The sequence below is a fragment of the Hermetia illucens genome, chromosome 1, assembly GCF_905115235.1.
Source record: "Hermetia illucens chromosome 1, iHerIll2.2.curated.20191125, whole genome shotgun sequence".
NCBI lineage: Eukaryota > Metazoa > Arthropoda > Insecta > Diptera > Stratiomyidae > Hermetia > Hermetia illucens.
The window spans coordinates 210016207-210031811 of NC_051849.1; the positions used below are offsets into that span (position 1 = coordinate 210016207).

The 15605-nt window shown below is 42.6% G+C and overlaps 1 protein-coding gene across 7 annotated transcripts in view; it reads right to left on the bottom strand.

Annotated features, from left to right (window-relative positions):
* Nucleotides 1-8549: 8549 nt before the first annotated feature.
* The window catches only part of LOC119652409 (rap1 GTPase-activating protein 1), a 677182-nt gene continuing 670126 nt past the window's right edge, over nucleotides 8550-15605 (bottom strand). For all 7 annotated transcript variants that reach the window (XM_038056536.1, XM_038056527.1, XM_038056550.1 and 4 more), the window contains 2 exons: nucleotides 14954-15391; nucleotides 8550-10329 (listed from right to left, as the gene is read on the bottom strand). In XM_038056536.1, the coding sequence (XP_037912464.1) occupies nucleotides 10210-10329; nucleotides 14954-15391 (558 nt within the window). In that variant the 3' untranslated portion in view covers nucleotides 8550-10209. The remainder of the gene's footprint in view (nucleotides 10330-14953; nucleotides 15392-15605) is intronic.

Sequence of the window (15605 nt, forward strand, 5' to 3'; positions counted from 1 at the left end):
AGTTTATAATTCGGATTTTTATCTACAAAAACTCCAAACAAGCAAGTAATAAATTGCGAAATATTAGCGATGCTACAACATAAGGTAGGTAGTAGTTATATCAGTGGCCAATTAGTACGGTGTTGTGCCGCTTTGATGCCATAAAACTCCTGCGGGAAAGATAAGGGTAACAGTCCTTTGAGCTCATTGATCCCTCACGCTTCATTACTACAAAATTTATTCTGTTGCGTGGGTCCGCACAGGATTTCAAAATAGACAACACAAAGAATTTGCAACGGCGGACAACCTGAACGCGAGTTAAAATTGAAAAATAAAAAAAATGGCTCGACCGTGGAGCCGTAAGTCTCCGGACCCGAGTGCCGTGATCAAGGGGGGGGGGGCAGGGATGATCCACGACGGATCGCAATCCCGATCATAGTTTCTTCGGCCTCAGATCGTGATTGTGGCGCGGCCCCTGAGGTTCCCTCCCAACCTTGACATCCTCGGGCCATTATTTCAGAGGATGTCCCTAATGAAGTTCTGCGGGGTTAAGGAGTGTGCCTGCGAATGCGGCAAATCATTCCCCTCTGCCAAGATTAATTCGCCCGGATGCATTCAATAATGTGCAATCTGCGGGGAACATTAAGGCAATTGCACATTATGAAATGCATTATTTGAGCAAATTAATTCAGAAAGAGACGAATGAGATTCCGCTTCCGTCGCGAAGCCATATCTTTTGCTCTTGTATGCCGAGAAGGCTATACAGGTCTTCTTAATCCTCAGTTCAATACAATTCAATAATTAATACAATTTAAGGTGCATGATCGCACCCAGAAATTTTAAATTTAGGTGCCGTTGACTTGATAGTAAATAGCATTGCGCGTTTTGGTTGAATTTATGCCAAGTCTGCATCTTGCAACGCGCCTCCGTAATTTCACTGACAACGGAGGAAAACATCCCTGACACCAATATCGCCAAGTCGTCGGCATATACCACCATATTCATCCATTCATCACTGTCGATCAAAGAACCGAAGAGATGGCGTCACCCTGGAGCGTGTCTCAACCAAGTCGCTACCTCCTAGACCAGACGGATACAATCCATTGCTTGAATACACCTCCAATCCTTTCCTGGTTGGAGCTTGATGGCTTTGTTGCTAACGTTGTCGAATGCTCCTTTTATATTAAAAAAGGTAGTTAAGGTAGGCAAGGTATGGCCCATCTGTGTGGATTTGCCTTTAAAATAGGCGTGCTGTGATCTCGAGAGGGACGACTTGGTCCTGGATGCTCAGGACACGTGCTAGAGTTTTCACCACAAAAGAACTGAAGCTGATGAGTTGAAAGTCATTTGCGCACTCATGTAAGGGCCTAGCAGCGGTATGAAATTCGCGGTACAGTTAAGTCCTGGCACTCTTCGGACACGAACTGTGGGATTTCCGTAGGCGACACTAAGATCGAAAGGGGAGCGACCCAGATTTCGGAAATTCAAGAATTTTCACGATACGATGTGGGGAACACGAGATATTGCGAAAAATCGGACGCCGGAGAGGCTGTCTGAATTCTAGGAAAATTGACAATTTTCACGACCCCTGGATCGACAAAATGGTGAATAATGCAAAATTGTCGGATTCCGGTGGCGACACCCCAATCGAAACGGGATGCGAAAAATCAAGCGCCGGAGAGGCTGTCTGAAATTGAATAAATTTTTTTTTCTTGAGGACTTCCTCCCTCTCTTTTCCCCTTTGCTCCCGCAAAACCTTTTTGGGGGCATCCTTTGAAATACTGTTCTGAGGATGTCATGGAGGGGATGGATCTTCAGGGGCCGCGTCTCAATCACGATCTGAGGCAAAAGAAACTATGATCGGGATTGTGATTCGTCGTGGATCATCTCTCTCGATCGCGAGACTCGGGTCCGGAAACTTACGGCTCCACACGCGCGGTAGAGCCTTTTTTTTATTTTTCAGTTTTAGCTCGCGTTTTGTTTTTTTTTTTCGTTAGGCCGTCGCGAATTCCTTCGTTTGTTGTCTATTTTGAAATCCGGTGCGAACCCACGCATCGGTAAAGATACGTTCATTTTGTATTAATGACACGTGAGGGATCAAAGCGCTCAAAGAACCAGCAGCAGAGATGGCAACGAAAAAGCCTAAGCGCTCAACTCTTCGCTTACGTCAATATTGGCGGCGAATAATGCGCAATGATTGATATCGGAGCCACCGTAAGTTACTTGGCCTGCGATGTCGCCCGGAAAATTATTAGCGACGGTCGGTATAAGTGAGAGAGATTACGCATCGATGTCAGGACAGCTGACGGGACTATCCACTCAACAGTAGGCAGAGTGTCGGCTGACATCACGTTTCATGACCGGACGGGATCGATGTCCTTATCCCGTCGTTAACTCAAAATTTTTACCTTGGAGTTGATTTTGCGCGTAAGTTAGGACTCGCACACGACTTATTTGCATCTTCCATATGTTCTATCGAAAATGTCGAGAACGTCAATCAACAGCAGTTGACGACACACCTGCGAGCAAAGCTCGAGGCTGTCATTGGCAGTTTTCCGTCTTTTGAATCGAAGGGCTTAGGACGTACAAGTCTAACGACATACGACGTCGATGTCGGGAATAATAAACCGATGAAACAGAGACACTTCTCAGTCTCTTCCGCCATTGAAAAGCTCATCTACGAAGAGATTGATCGGATGCTGGCTTTGGGAGTCATTGAAATATCGCAAAGCGCCTGGTCTTCGCTAGTCACCCTTGTGATGAAACCTGGAAAAGTGCGACTTTGCCTTGGTGCGCGTTAGGTGAACAGTGTAACCGTGAAGGACGCTTATCCTTTACCTCTCATCGAGGGAATTTTCAGTGGTCTCCCAAAGGCTAGATTCATTACGAGTCTCGATCTGAAGGTTGCGTTCTGGCAAATTCTTCTATATGAGGCGTCCAAGGATATGACTGCCTTCATCGTTCCAGGGCGGCCGCTCAATCAGTTCGTGACCATGCCGTGTGGGCTCTGCAATGCACCTCAAATCATGCAACGACTGATGGACAAGGTCATCCCTGCCCACTTACGTCATCAAGTCTTTGTATATCTTGATGACTTGTTGCTCATTGCAGAGACCTTCGACCAGCACCTGCTGCTTTTAAGCGAAGTGGCTCTCTGTATGAGACGCGCTGGCCTGAGATTGAACATCTGGAAGAGCAAGTTTGTCATGAAGGAAGTTCGATACTTGGGGCACATCATCGGTAATGGGACGGTTTGTACCAATCCCGATAAGGTGCACGCCATCAAAGATTTTTCGCTGTCGAAAACCGTCAAACAACTACGGCGGTTTTTTGGGATGTGGGGGTGGTATCAGCGATTTGTGCCAAATTACGCTTCGCTGACTGCACCGTTGACGGACATGCTTCAGAGGAGGCGTCAGTTTTGCTGGTCTGAGGAAACCAGCTCGGCCTTCGACGCTGTGAAAATGAGTCTCTCTTCGGCTCCAGTCCTGCATAGCCCCGACTTCTCCAAGCCTTTCGCCATACATTGTGACGCAAGCAAACATGGCATAGGAGTCGTGCTGACGCAGAAGACAGGAGGGAGACGAAGTTCCTATAGCATATATGTTGAAGAAGCTGACTCAGCCTCAGCGGAATTACACTGTCACTGAGCAAGAATGTCTGGTAGCGGTGGAAGCAGTGCGCAAATTCCGAGCGTATATTGAAGGCACAATATTCGAAGTGGTAACTGATCACGCTTCGCTCAAATGGCTGATCAACCAGTCCGACCTTCACGGCAGACTGGCCAGATAGGCATTGAAGCTTCAAGGATTCTTTGCTCATCATCAAACACAGGAAGGAATCACAACATCTGGTCCCGGATTCTTTATCTCGAATGTATTCACCAGCGGAGGTGGATGCTTTGGAGAGAAGTAGGAACAACGCAGACGTGGATTTTGATTCACCACATTTTCGGTCTGCGGACTATTTGCAACTGATCGAGCGTATTAGGGAGAATTCCAACAAACTCCCTGATCTGCAGGTATGCGATGGATTGGTATACAAGCGAACTAATCATGCTTCAGGAGATGAGCTGCAGGAACAACAGGCTTGGAAGCTTTGGATTCCGAAGGAGCTGACTACTGAGGAGGTCACCCGTGCCTATGATCATCATTTGAGTGCACATGGGGGGGGGGGGGGGGGGTTGGTAAAACTTTGGGTAGACAGCGGTTGTAGTTTTATTGGCCTAAAACGGTTTTCCAGGTAAAGGACTATATCCGTAATTGTGAAACGTGCAAGATGTCGAAAGCTCCCAAACAAACGCTCCAGCTTCTAATAGGAACAGCGCTCATCTGCGATCGGGTGTTTCAACGCTTGTATATCGATTTGATCGGCCCATACCCCAGATCTTGCCCCGAAAATATAGGAGCAATAGTCGTTCTCGATTCTCTCTAGAAGTTTTCATTTGTGGAGCCGATTAAACGGTTTACCGCGAACGTCCTGACTGAATACTTGGAGAAGAGAAAAATTCATGTGTTTGAAATCCCTGAGTCGATCACGTCTGCTAATGGGGTACAGTTCAAATCCGTGGCTTTCAACGATCTTTTGAACCAGTATTGCATTTACACATTTACACTGCTTTATAATTCCCGCCGACGAACGCCTCGGAGAGAGTAAATCGTTCAGTGTTGGCTGCTATACGCGCTTATATTGATCCTGATCAAAGAGATTGGGATAACAAGCTGTCATCCATCAACTGTGCCTTTCGTTCAGCGAAACACGTGTCGATAGGGATTTCCCCCTATCAGAGCATGATCACTCATGGGACTGCCTACGCCCTTTTAAGACGACTGAACGCCTCGCATGATGCAACCTTGGAGGTCTGTTCTCAGGATAAACTTGTTATTTTGGGACCTTCACGGTCAATTTCGCCAACTTTTTAGGTTTCTGGGGTAGCTCTTGCCTCTAGGTCATTCTCGGTCAACTAGAATGATCGTCTGGTCCTCCTATTTCCCTTAAGTTCATTATAGGAGGTTAGGTGAAGAATGGTCGGCGGACACATAGAGTTATTCCTAATACGAACGATATGAAGTCACAGCAAGGACAACCTGTGATTTGCGGTAATTCTTAAGTGGACATGGTAGGTACAGGAGGCATGTTCATCACCTGGTGTGGTGGTGCAGAACATGGTTCTCTTTCCTGCTCAAGACCGAAAGCTTAAGAAGGAGGTACGGTGTTTCTACCTAAACACAGGCAGGGAGAAAGTCAAGCGAATTTAATATTTAACTAACAAAAATCAGGTACTATCATTTCACTTTCCTTACTATATTATTATTTTGTTAAGGGAAAGTCGAACCGCGTCCTTGAAGAACTATTGTGCCCTTTTTACTGGTTATAGTGTATCTATTAATCATAGTATCTTAAGCAGGCTTATAACCGTTAGAAACTTTAGTATGTTCCCTACTTCCAGATCTTTCAGCTTTGCATCTGGTATTAAGTGTTCTCCCAAACCTACTTTGCACAAGTCCCGGGCGTATATAGATGTTTCGTGATCCTCCTCACAAATCCTGCAGGCAGTGTCCGTAGATATCCCTAGCTTCCCTAGGTGATAGTTCAGCCGACAATGACTAGTGAGAATTCCTACTATGATTCGGAGGTTCTTTTAGTGAAGTTTAAGGTGTCCCGTGTGTCGGATTCGCGGAATCGAATTTTTTTTTTGGCATCTATTGTATCTAGATATAGTGTAGAATATATGGGCAAAGTGATTTTTTGATATTCGGTGTCGTTCGGAAATTATAGTGTTAAACACGTAATAAGTCAGATGCCAGTTTTATGTCGATCCCCGTAACAAAGCTCGTATTTATTGGTCTGAATGATGTTGGAATGACTTCGCTAAAAGGGCAAGAGTTGAAGCCAAGGCTGTACATGTGTTTCTTGAAGAAACCTAAGGTTTGTGGATTAGGTATAGCAGATTAATGGCCAGTTAAGGTATTATGGCAAAAAATCGCATTCTTCATTTTAAATGCGATTTTCTCGAAACTGAATGTTGAAAATCGGCTGCCAACATAGCCCAAAATCTATCCAACGGAATTCTTTGAAATTTTCAGGACTTATTTAGAACATATTTCTACGGTCCGCAAACTAGGATAATTGCGATTCATTCAGTAGTTTTTTTTTTATTCATTGAAGAAAAAACGTCAAAATTGATAAAAAAAAGTTTAATATGGCAGCAAAAATTTAGCTTTTAATATTTTTTAATAATCCTAGTTTGCGGACCGTAGTTAAGTCTGTACGTTAAAATACCGTTTACCTTTTTTCTTAAAGATGATCAGAAATTTTCAAGATCCTTGGGTCGACAAAATGGCGAAAAATGCAAAATCGCCGGATTTCCGTGGGCGATACCTCGATCGAAAGGGTATGCGACCCAGAGTGCGGAAATTCAAGAATTTTCACGATACGATGCGGGGAACGCGAGATATTGCGAAATATGCTGCTTGTACTGCAGCCACCACTCAACCGTGTCAATTACCCCGTGGAGAGCGGTTTCTGTGGATTTTCTTTGAGGTAGGTATGCTGGGACAGACAGCTTTTGGGGATATCGAATTGGGGGACCTCGGCGCAAAACAGAGATGTCTGGAGTTCCTTATTAAGGCAGGCTTAGACCGGTTGTTGCGCCGTTGATGATGATGATGATGACTTATGTATTAAGGATTTGACCGAGGAACGAAGGGATTTGAAAAAAAACTAAGTCAGCAACGTTTCTAGAAGACAGGAACTTCTTTTTCGCAGTCTGTTTTTGACGTAGTTTTTTGTGAATTTCAGTGGTGAACCAGACGGGGTAAGGGAACGTAACAAGGAAGAAGATCAGATAAAATGGTATAGAAAGTGTTGAGTGCTTGGTCACACGTAAATGGAGAGAGCAGGGGGATCCAGTTGATTGACGCCAGGGCTAAGTTCAGACTTCCGAAGTTCGCCTTACGAAAGTTGAACTTGGTAGGCTTGCGAGCGACAGGAGAGTGGAGTTGGGATATCTGAACATCGAACTCGAGAGCAGGATGATGGACGTCAGGGGCATCGTAAGACGGAGCATGAAGGGATTGGGAAAGATAACGTACAGGAAGGTTAGAGAGGACAAGGTCAAGATTGCGATCTAAGTGGTTTCTAGAAAGGTTAAATTGGAGGGCCCCACAGGTGTACATGAAAGTGGATAGAGAAGGCAAGGGTGGGTTGAGTTATTAGGGAGGGAGGGAAGGCCAGGAGAGCATAGGAAGATTAAAGTTACCACAGAGGATGAAAGGAAGTGAGGGAAACAAAACGATTAGGGCCTCTGATAATCTGTCGAAGAAATCCTCGTACAGAGAAGGCGGGCTTAGGCAGGGAAAATATACACACGATATGATAGAGGGACATACGTTTGGCGGAAGGACACGTATGGTAACAGAATCGTAGGAGGAGGAGGAGGAGGAGGAAAAGATGATTTCGGCTCGGAGAGGGGACTTAACAGCTATTAGGGCACCTTCACCAGTTGTCTTGCTAAGCGCAACGCAGTCTCTGCTACACCGAAAGACAGAGTAACCTTCGAGGAGCTCAGAATCTAAAATCATGTCATCCAGCCAGGTTTCAGAAATGCAGATGACATGATGTTGGAATGCTAAGGCAGACAGTTTGAAATCCGACAGCTTACATTTTGATAAAATAGTGTATAGTTATTGGAATCATTCAAGTTCGGCGAGGCAGGCGGGCAGGCCGGAAATTTTCACGAAGCTTAGACCTCTGATAAGGCTTAACGAAGACCCCCTGTGGCCAAAAAGAAGATTGGACGATAGCATCGAAGTCATGGGGATATGTCACTTTGAAGGAAGCTATCACTCGGTCAGGAGAGCCATCTTTCGTCAGCTTCACACAGGAAAGAGGTGACATATTTGAGTTGGTTTTGCTTCTGATATAGGCTAGAATTTCGTCAGGCGTAGTGGGGTACGCTAGCCTTGACACGAACAGCTGTTTCGGTGGCGAGGTGACGTTCAATTGGGGGCCGCTCGGACGATATGGGGTTGGAAAGGCCTGCGGTTTAGCCGTGGCGGGTGTCGATGATACACAGGAGGAAGCGTGCTGTAGTGCTAATGCAGCGACTGTAGGATAAACGCCAGAACTTCGTAGTGCATCCGATGTTGTGTAGGGAACTTGTCCCTCGGATGGAGGATTTTTCAGTAGGTTAGCGGACGTCATCCGGTTGATACCGTCTTTTATGGACACACTGGAATAGTGCGTGACAGATAGAGGCAGAGAATTAGAATAAGTCGCCGGCGAGGTATAAGCAGGGACTTTACCCATTATTCTGTGTCTATTATTGACCAGCAGCTATTGAGTGTTTTTTCCCTGCCATTTCAGTAGTTTATATTATAAGAGGCTCTGCAGTAAGCATTTAGATATTTTACTTTCAAGAGCATCAAATCGTGAGAGGTACCCTTTGAGAGGCTCTTTTCAGTGCTCATTATAACTTAATCAACTGCTCAAGATATTAGAGCAAGAAATCAGATACTTACCTCACTCTCATTTTATTTTTCTCATTATAAAGAAAAACAGCATTTTGATTTTCGTTAAAATAATATATATTTAAACATTTTCGTCTCTCTCTTTATTTCACATTTTTAGAATCATTTTTCAAACAGAAACATATCCTCGAATTATCTATTTAAACTTTTCAAAAGAAAACAAAATAAAATCCAATTTCAATTTGAAGATTGTAATAATCAAAGTTGCCGCAAAAAAAAAAAAATATTTAAAGGATATCTCGAATATACTTTTCTCTAAATAAAAATATTCAAATTTCAAAAATTTTCCATTCCATTTATTGCATTTCTGTCAGAAATTTTCACTTCACTTTCGATGATTCCATACTTCAAATAATTGAGCGAAAAAAAAAAGAAAAAAATTAAATTGAACAGAAATTAGACTTCAAATATTCTCCAAATCAAAAGAAAATAAAAATAGAATAGAAAAACAAAAGAATGTATAACTTTAGAATAAATATCTAAATTTATCTTAGTCTAAGCGTTTAATAATATTGTAGAATGATTTTGGTAATTTCATTGTTTCTTTCTTACTATTTCGTATTTCGCGTATATTCTTGCTTTATTCTGCGTTTAATCTGTAGTTGTGTGTGTACGTTTTGTGGCTCGAATAAATACGAAACAATAAAGAGTGTATGGAGGAAGAATATTAATTTAAATTATAAAACTTTGTAAGGGGGGAGTAGAGCAAATTAATACAGAATAATTCCAATAAAGGCTAATATCAGAGAGGATATAGCTAAAACAAATTAGGCCGAAATTTATCCTAATATTCTTTGGGATAACGAGGCAATATCAAAACCAATTGATCATTTTACTCTCCCTCCATTGAACAATATTCTAAGAACAAGTATTTTGGTATTGGTATTAGCGCAAAAGGGTGATAATATTATGCACATTTGCTCTCCATAACAACATTTAATTGACATTTAAACAAATTCTTTGTTTTTGTAAGCTCCTTAATACGTAGTAATAATAATAGTAATGATAATTACTAGTGGTCAACATTCAGGGTGTATTCCTCCGTTGCATATTAGCATATCAATTTTTTTGCTTAACAAATACTTCTTGTGTGGATCTTTGCATTCTATGTCGTCCTTGAACATTGAAAGTAATTCCCAATGTGGCTGCTCCCGCTTCGGCTTCCTAACTTTTGCATTTCTTAGTTTTCATCTTAGTATGATAATAATTTTATTAATTTTTGGTGTATCTTGAAAGTATCGTGTGTAAGAGTGTCCTTACGTAAGACATTGTTTTAAATTCTACTCGTACATGTGTCGTTATAGTTTTTAATATATATTTTCTCATATTTCAGGTGTGTATGTTTTTGCCTTCTTTTGTATATAAATATTTAAACTACTACAAAGCTAACATGTAAATATATATTTTGTATTTTTGTATTAATATCTTCTATTTACAAAGGATTTTTGATTAGAACTAGTTAATCCTTAAAAACAATAGAATTTAGAAATTGTTTCCTCCTCTTGTCGAGTTCTCCCTTCGTAAAATGGCTCTGGATGCTTTTAGAAAGTTGATGAGTCCTTTCGTTGGGAACATAAAGCATGTGGAGGTGTAATGATGGACAGTGGCGTTGGTTAAAGTGGTTGATGCAAGTGGTGTGGTTGGTGGTGAACTCGTTGCATTTTGCTAATACTACTACAAACACTTAGTGTTACAAGGTTTATGGTATGTAATCCTTAATTAAGTCCCGTAGTCGTAGAATCTCTTTACCGGCTGCAGCCAAGTCACCCTGTAAAGATACCTCACGTTCACGCAATCGTTTGATGTCTCGCTGGCATGTCTGGAAAATTATAGAAAAAAAACCCTAGATTAGTGAAATGCTAAGTAATTTAAATGTTATTTTTTAGTATGAACTCCTTCTCTGAAAACCTTAACTCCTGAGCTTCAGATATGAAAGGTTTGGTGCTTTTTTCGCAAGAAAATTCGAATTGAGCATTTGAGTGTATTTAATGGCAGCAACCTGCCCAGAATTGAGCGATTTAAATATCTCGGATCAATGCTATCAGCCGATGGAGAACTGCGTAATGAAATTTCTTCACGCATTAACGCAACCTGGATGAAGTCTCTATAGTTCTGAGTGTTGGCCGGCTATAAAAGACAATGAACGGCGTCTTGCTGTAATGGGGACTAAGATGTTGTGTTGGACTACTGGCGTGATACGTTTTGTTCACATCCGAAATGAGGATATCCGCGGCCGATATGGGGTTGAACCGATCGTGGAAAAACTGCGAGTGAGGCGTTTTCGATGATGTGGTCACCTAATTCGCGTTAACCAGATTTCACTTACCAATATGGGTCTGAACATCGAAGTCAATGGTAAGCCACCAAAAGGCCGACGGAAAGAACGGTGATTTCATATGCTGGATGGGGATTTAAAAGCCTCGCGATCACATCCAGATCAGGCATTTGATGAAATAAAATGGCGCAATGGCGACCCACCTTTCTACCAAATTTGGTGTCAATCGCTACAACCGCCTCCGAGAAAAATGCGTGTGATGGACAGACAGAAAGACAGTAAACTGATTTTAATAAGGTTTTTGGGAGATATTTTGAGGCCTAGATTTCATCTAAGCGCATCACCCTGATTTTTGCAGATTTTTGGGTTAGGTAGTTTCCTGTCCTGTCTAACTTTAAGTGTGTACATTTTGACTCCTTACTCGCGCACTTTGCAATTCACTTCACTTAATCCGTATGGATGAGGATGATTCAGCCCTTAAAGTGTATAAGGGTAATATCTATGATAGAAAAAGAAGACGAAGCAGACCCTGGCAGAGTTGGAGCGATGGCGTAGGTCAGAACGTCAGACAACTTTTGGTGGAGCTCGGCGCAAAACCGGGATGTCCTTATTAAGACAGGCCTAGACCGGATACCGGTTTTTGCGTCGTTGATGATGTTAGTGATGCTAATGAACTCCATCACACACTAACAGCAGACCTTTTGCGCAGAATTTTGCTCGTACAACTCCCGCGGCTGTCGAAGATATGTGCTCGCCTATGTATAGTCTTCTTGAACAAAAGGGACAACATGTACGAAAGAGTTCCACATATACAGATCTAGCAGCTCTCCTGCGTAGACTCCATTCACAGCTCATCACACGTCTCAACATACACACCAATTTAGTTAAATGCGTTTTGAGTTCGATCAGGTGCGGACGCAAGCACATGTGTTCCGCGATTGTGACTCCCAAGTATGTTACTGTCTTCTGGTATTTGGGAATCACCCAGTTCGCCTTGACAAATGGTGAACGTTGAGACCGCGGCACCGACTTTAAGAGCCCACGCATAAATGATTTGCATGCAGTCAGTACTCAGCTGTACGAGCTCAAGTCGGGTGTTTCTTTCAATAAGAATCAGGAAATATTCTGCCTAAGCAACGTATTCAATCACCGAATTAAACTCATTCAAGAGTTCATCTGGAAATGGACCTGAGATAACCTCCACATGCTTACTGATACCTTGGACGAATGCTTTCCTACAATGAAAGTAGCTCTTCCGTAGAGCTAATTCCTGGATATCCACACTCACGAAGTTTCGAAAACACAGGTGACCAACTTAAGTAATCAAATACGTCTTTGAAATCTAAAAAATTCCACAACAGACAACAAAATTTTTTAACACGCATGAAAGTGTCGTGGGTGGATCTGCTAATTTGGAAACAATACTGCCTGTCCGACACAAAATGGGATGTTTTCACCCGCAGTCACTGAATCGTAATCCTCTACAGGACCTTGCCAAGGGCAAAAGATATGGCCCTGTATGACTGATGATTATTATTATACTTCTTTGGTGACTTCAGGACCACAAAAACCTTGGCAGTTTTCTAAGGGTGGCAGGGGAATATCCCTCCTGAAAACAACAATCATACATTGGACATGATATGGGAAGGACTTTGTACATCGCAAAATAAGCGCGGTCGCTTCTATGTTCCCAAGAAAGTAAACAACCAGCAAAACTTCGTAGTGGTTGACAAATTGGTTAAAATTTAAATTGTCTGAATTTTCGATGGAAAGCTTTAAACGTTGATATCTCCATGATAATAAGGAGTTTGAGTAGAAGGATGTGGATGCATAGGAATATGCACCCGTGCGCATTTGGAGGTGTGCGTGCATGGGCATGTTTAAGCGCAGGTCGGATAAGTGGAAGGAAAACACCCACCCGTGGACAAGAAGAAAGGAGAGAAATATTTACGGTGCAGGGATTCGGAACCCTAGTACCGGCGGCTTTGGGACTGGGCAAGCAGGCTCCCGGCCGTCAATATACCTCGACTGCAGTGCCTTGGTGGGGGGTTACTTGGCCACCATTGCATCGAATACAGCAAGTAGCCAGGAGAAAGATGCATTTAAAAGGAGTACATCAATCCCGAGAAAGCCTGTTTCAAAAACACGGTAAGATACTTTACAAACTGACCATTCAGTGTCTATCCTCCCCACTGGAGTGACTACATCTGGTCGGTAAATGTCGCAGGACTTAGTGTTTGATCCATTTAGGAGAAGCTCGTCGATCCTGCGATCTCCTTCGAAGTCGACGTTGGCGTAGGAAGGAAATCAGGGAAGCCCCCGAAGGGCAAATAAATACGAAAGTACCTTGTGGGATCAAGTAGAGGAGCAGTGCCATAATACCGACGAAACAGCGTTTGCCTTACTCAGAGGAAAAATAATAGAGTTGTCCGAATTCATCAAGGACAAACACAATGTTCATCAGGCCACCAAAAACATGGTCCGCCATTCGTAAACGGTACAATAGTGCTCAGGATTCTTTCGGAAGGCAAACAAAGTGACCAAAATCATGGAAACAGTGGCGAGGCTCTAATCGATTGAAGGGAGGTGAAGCTCTAAAAAGAAACCAAGGAAGCATGGACCAAGGTTGGCTGAAAGAAAAGTGTGACACGTAAAAGAGGATCCCATTCCGAATTGGTTATCATCTCGAAGACAGGCTATATGACATACGACGATATCTTCAGGAAGGTCAAATCTAATCCTGAGCTGATAGACTTTGGAGAAAGCATCAGTCGAACCAGACGCTCCCAAAAAGCAGATTTGATGTGGAACTGGAGAAGTTACCGAGCAAAACGGCGGAATTTCCTCGGCAAGGTGGAGAAGTCCTTAGGGGAAGAAGCACAAGTACGAGCCAGAAAGCTGGAGATTGTAATTCAATGATTGATGGAATCACGACCAAGGAAGATATCCGTAAAGCCTTAGAAAAACAATTCGGGCCACTAGGTTTACAAAATTTCGCAATCAAAGGACTGAGGAAGGCATATGGAGGCACGCAAACGGCAACTATAAGCTTACCAGTTGAAGTAGCGTTCAAACTGTTGGCGGCTGGTAAAGTAAAAATAGGTTGGGTCGTTTGTCGTCTCATTGAGCAGGTGACCCTCAAGTGCTGCTTTGGATTTCTTGAATTTGGCCATATAGCGGCGAACTGCACTGGTGACCGCGATAGGTCAAAAAAATGAAGTGTTCGGATAGCTGAGTCGTTAGAGCTCAAGGCTGTCGTACGGAAGGTGATAATCAAGGTAATAATCTCAGGCGAGCGCAATGCTGACAACATTGCCTCTTACAGTATACTGTAGTATACCGTTACGGTCTTGAATGAAGTGCTCTAACACACTTCAAGGCCCTGATCCAATATGGATTGTTGCGCCAACGATTATTATTATTATAATTGGCAGTCATGTCGTGTTCTGCGAATGATATAAAGGAGCATCTTCAAGTCGTTCCGATCACGCTGCTGGTTATCTGAAGATCAAATTAACTATATGAGATCGACCTAATATGCAAAAAACTTCCGATGAATTTACATCACTACTTACTGAAATCTATTTCCAAATAATGTTGCAGCTTGTCAGTGGAGTCCACGAAGACAGAATCCCTACGCTTTACTGGTGACTGTAGGTTTGAGCCGCGGTGATATCGTTTGATAATCGCGCGAAGATTGCAGTGAAATGTTCGTTTCTATGGTTCGAGTTGTTAGATCTTAACTTTAGCTAACTACCCTTCAGTGGGTTCGGTATGTGCCACGTTTGGCGATAATCGGATACTCAAAAGGGTGTTCGAAAGCAGAACGGACGGACGAAGACTACTAGGCAAATCCAAAAAGGGTGGAGTAGATTCACTCAGAGCGCAACATTACTCAAATTTATTAATCGGAAGATGAGAGTCGGTTGGATGAGTAGCACCCTCAAGGACATAGCTCGAAATGGGCTATGGAGCTTTGATGAAGACCACGAATGAGAGTTTTAGGAGTCTTGTTAACTTGGTAAATAGTTCTGATACAAATTAAATAACGATTTATCTCAGGGAACGTTTTTCAACAGATTTTTCTTTTCTATGTTTTAATAAAAATATTCAAGACGACCCCCCTTAATTTCTAATATCAAAATTCTCCACAAATTAAACAACTTACCACATTCTGTCGCAGCAAATCCAATTTATCGCATTTCAACCTTGTCACTTCTTGCCTTAAATTTTCAATTTGGGCAATTGTCTCACTAGGTGATGTCCCCATTACACTCTGTGAACCATCCAAACATAGGGAGCAGGCTTTTGTTGTTGCCTCGGCCGATGACATTGATTCCAAGCCTGTATCACTATCGATATAAGTAGCGCCGGTATCCAAATGTCCCATTGGATCTAAGTCGACACTATTCAAGCTAGAATCATCGCTAGTTTCCGACATTGTTGCAATTCCATTGTTGTTATTAACATTCTGCATGTTACTTGCAGTGTTATTGTTATTATTGTTGCTGAGCGGACCACGTGATGTGATATCAGGTGATGATGAGGCTGAATCATTAGATGAGGATTTTTTGGATGATGATTTTGACCCGGATCGACTGGCCGTCTAAAAAGTGGGGGAATTAATTAGAAAATGTTTTTTTGGTGGGTGGATAAGATGCAATGAGAAAAGAACCATTTTTCAGGCATATTTTTTTTTAGTTGTTCCCATTCAAGGATTCTGTAAAATGGAATGGAATCTGGGAATCTGGGAAAACTAAACAGCCTACAGTGGAAAAACAGTTCTTATTGCATTGCAAGAGTCAAAATAACATCAATAC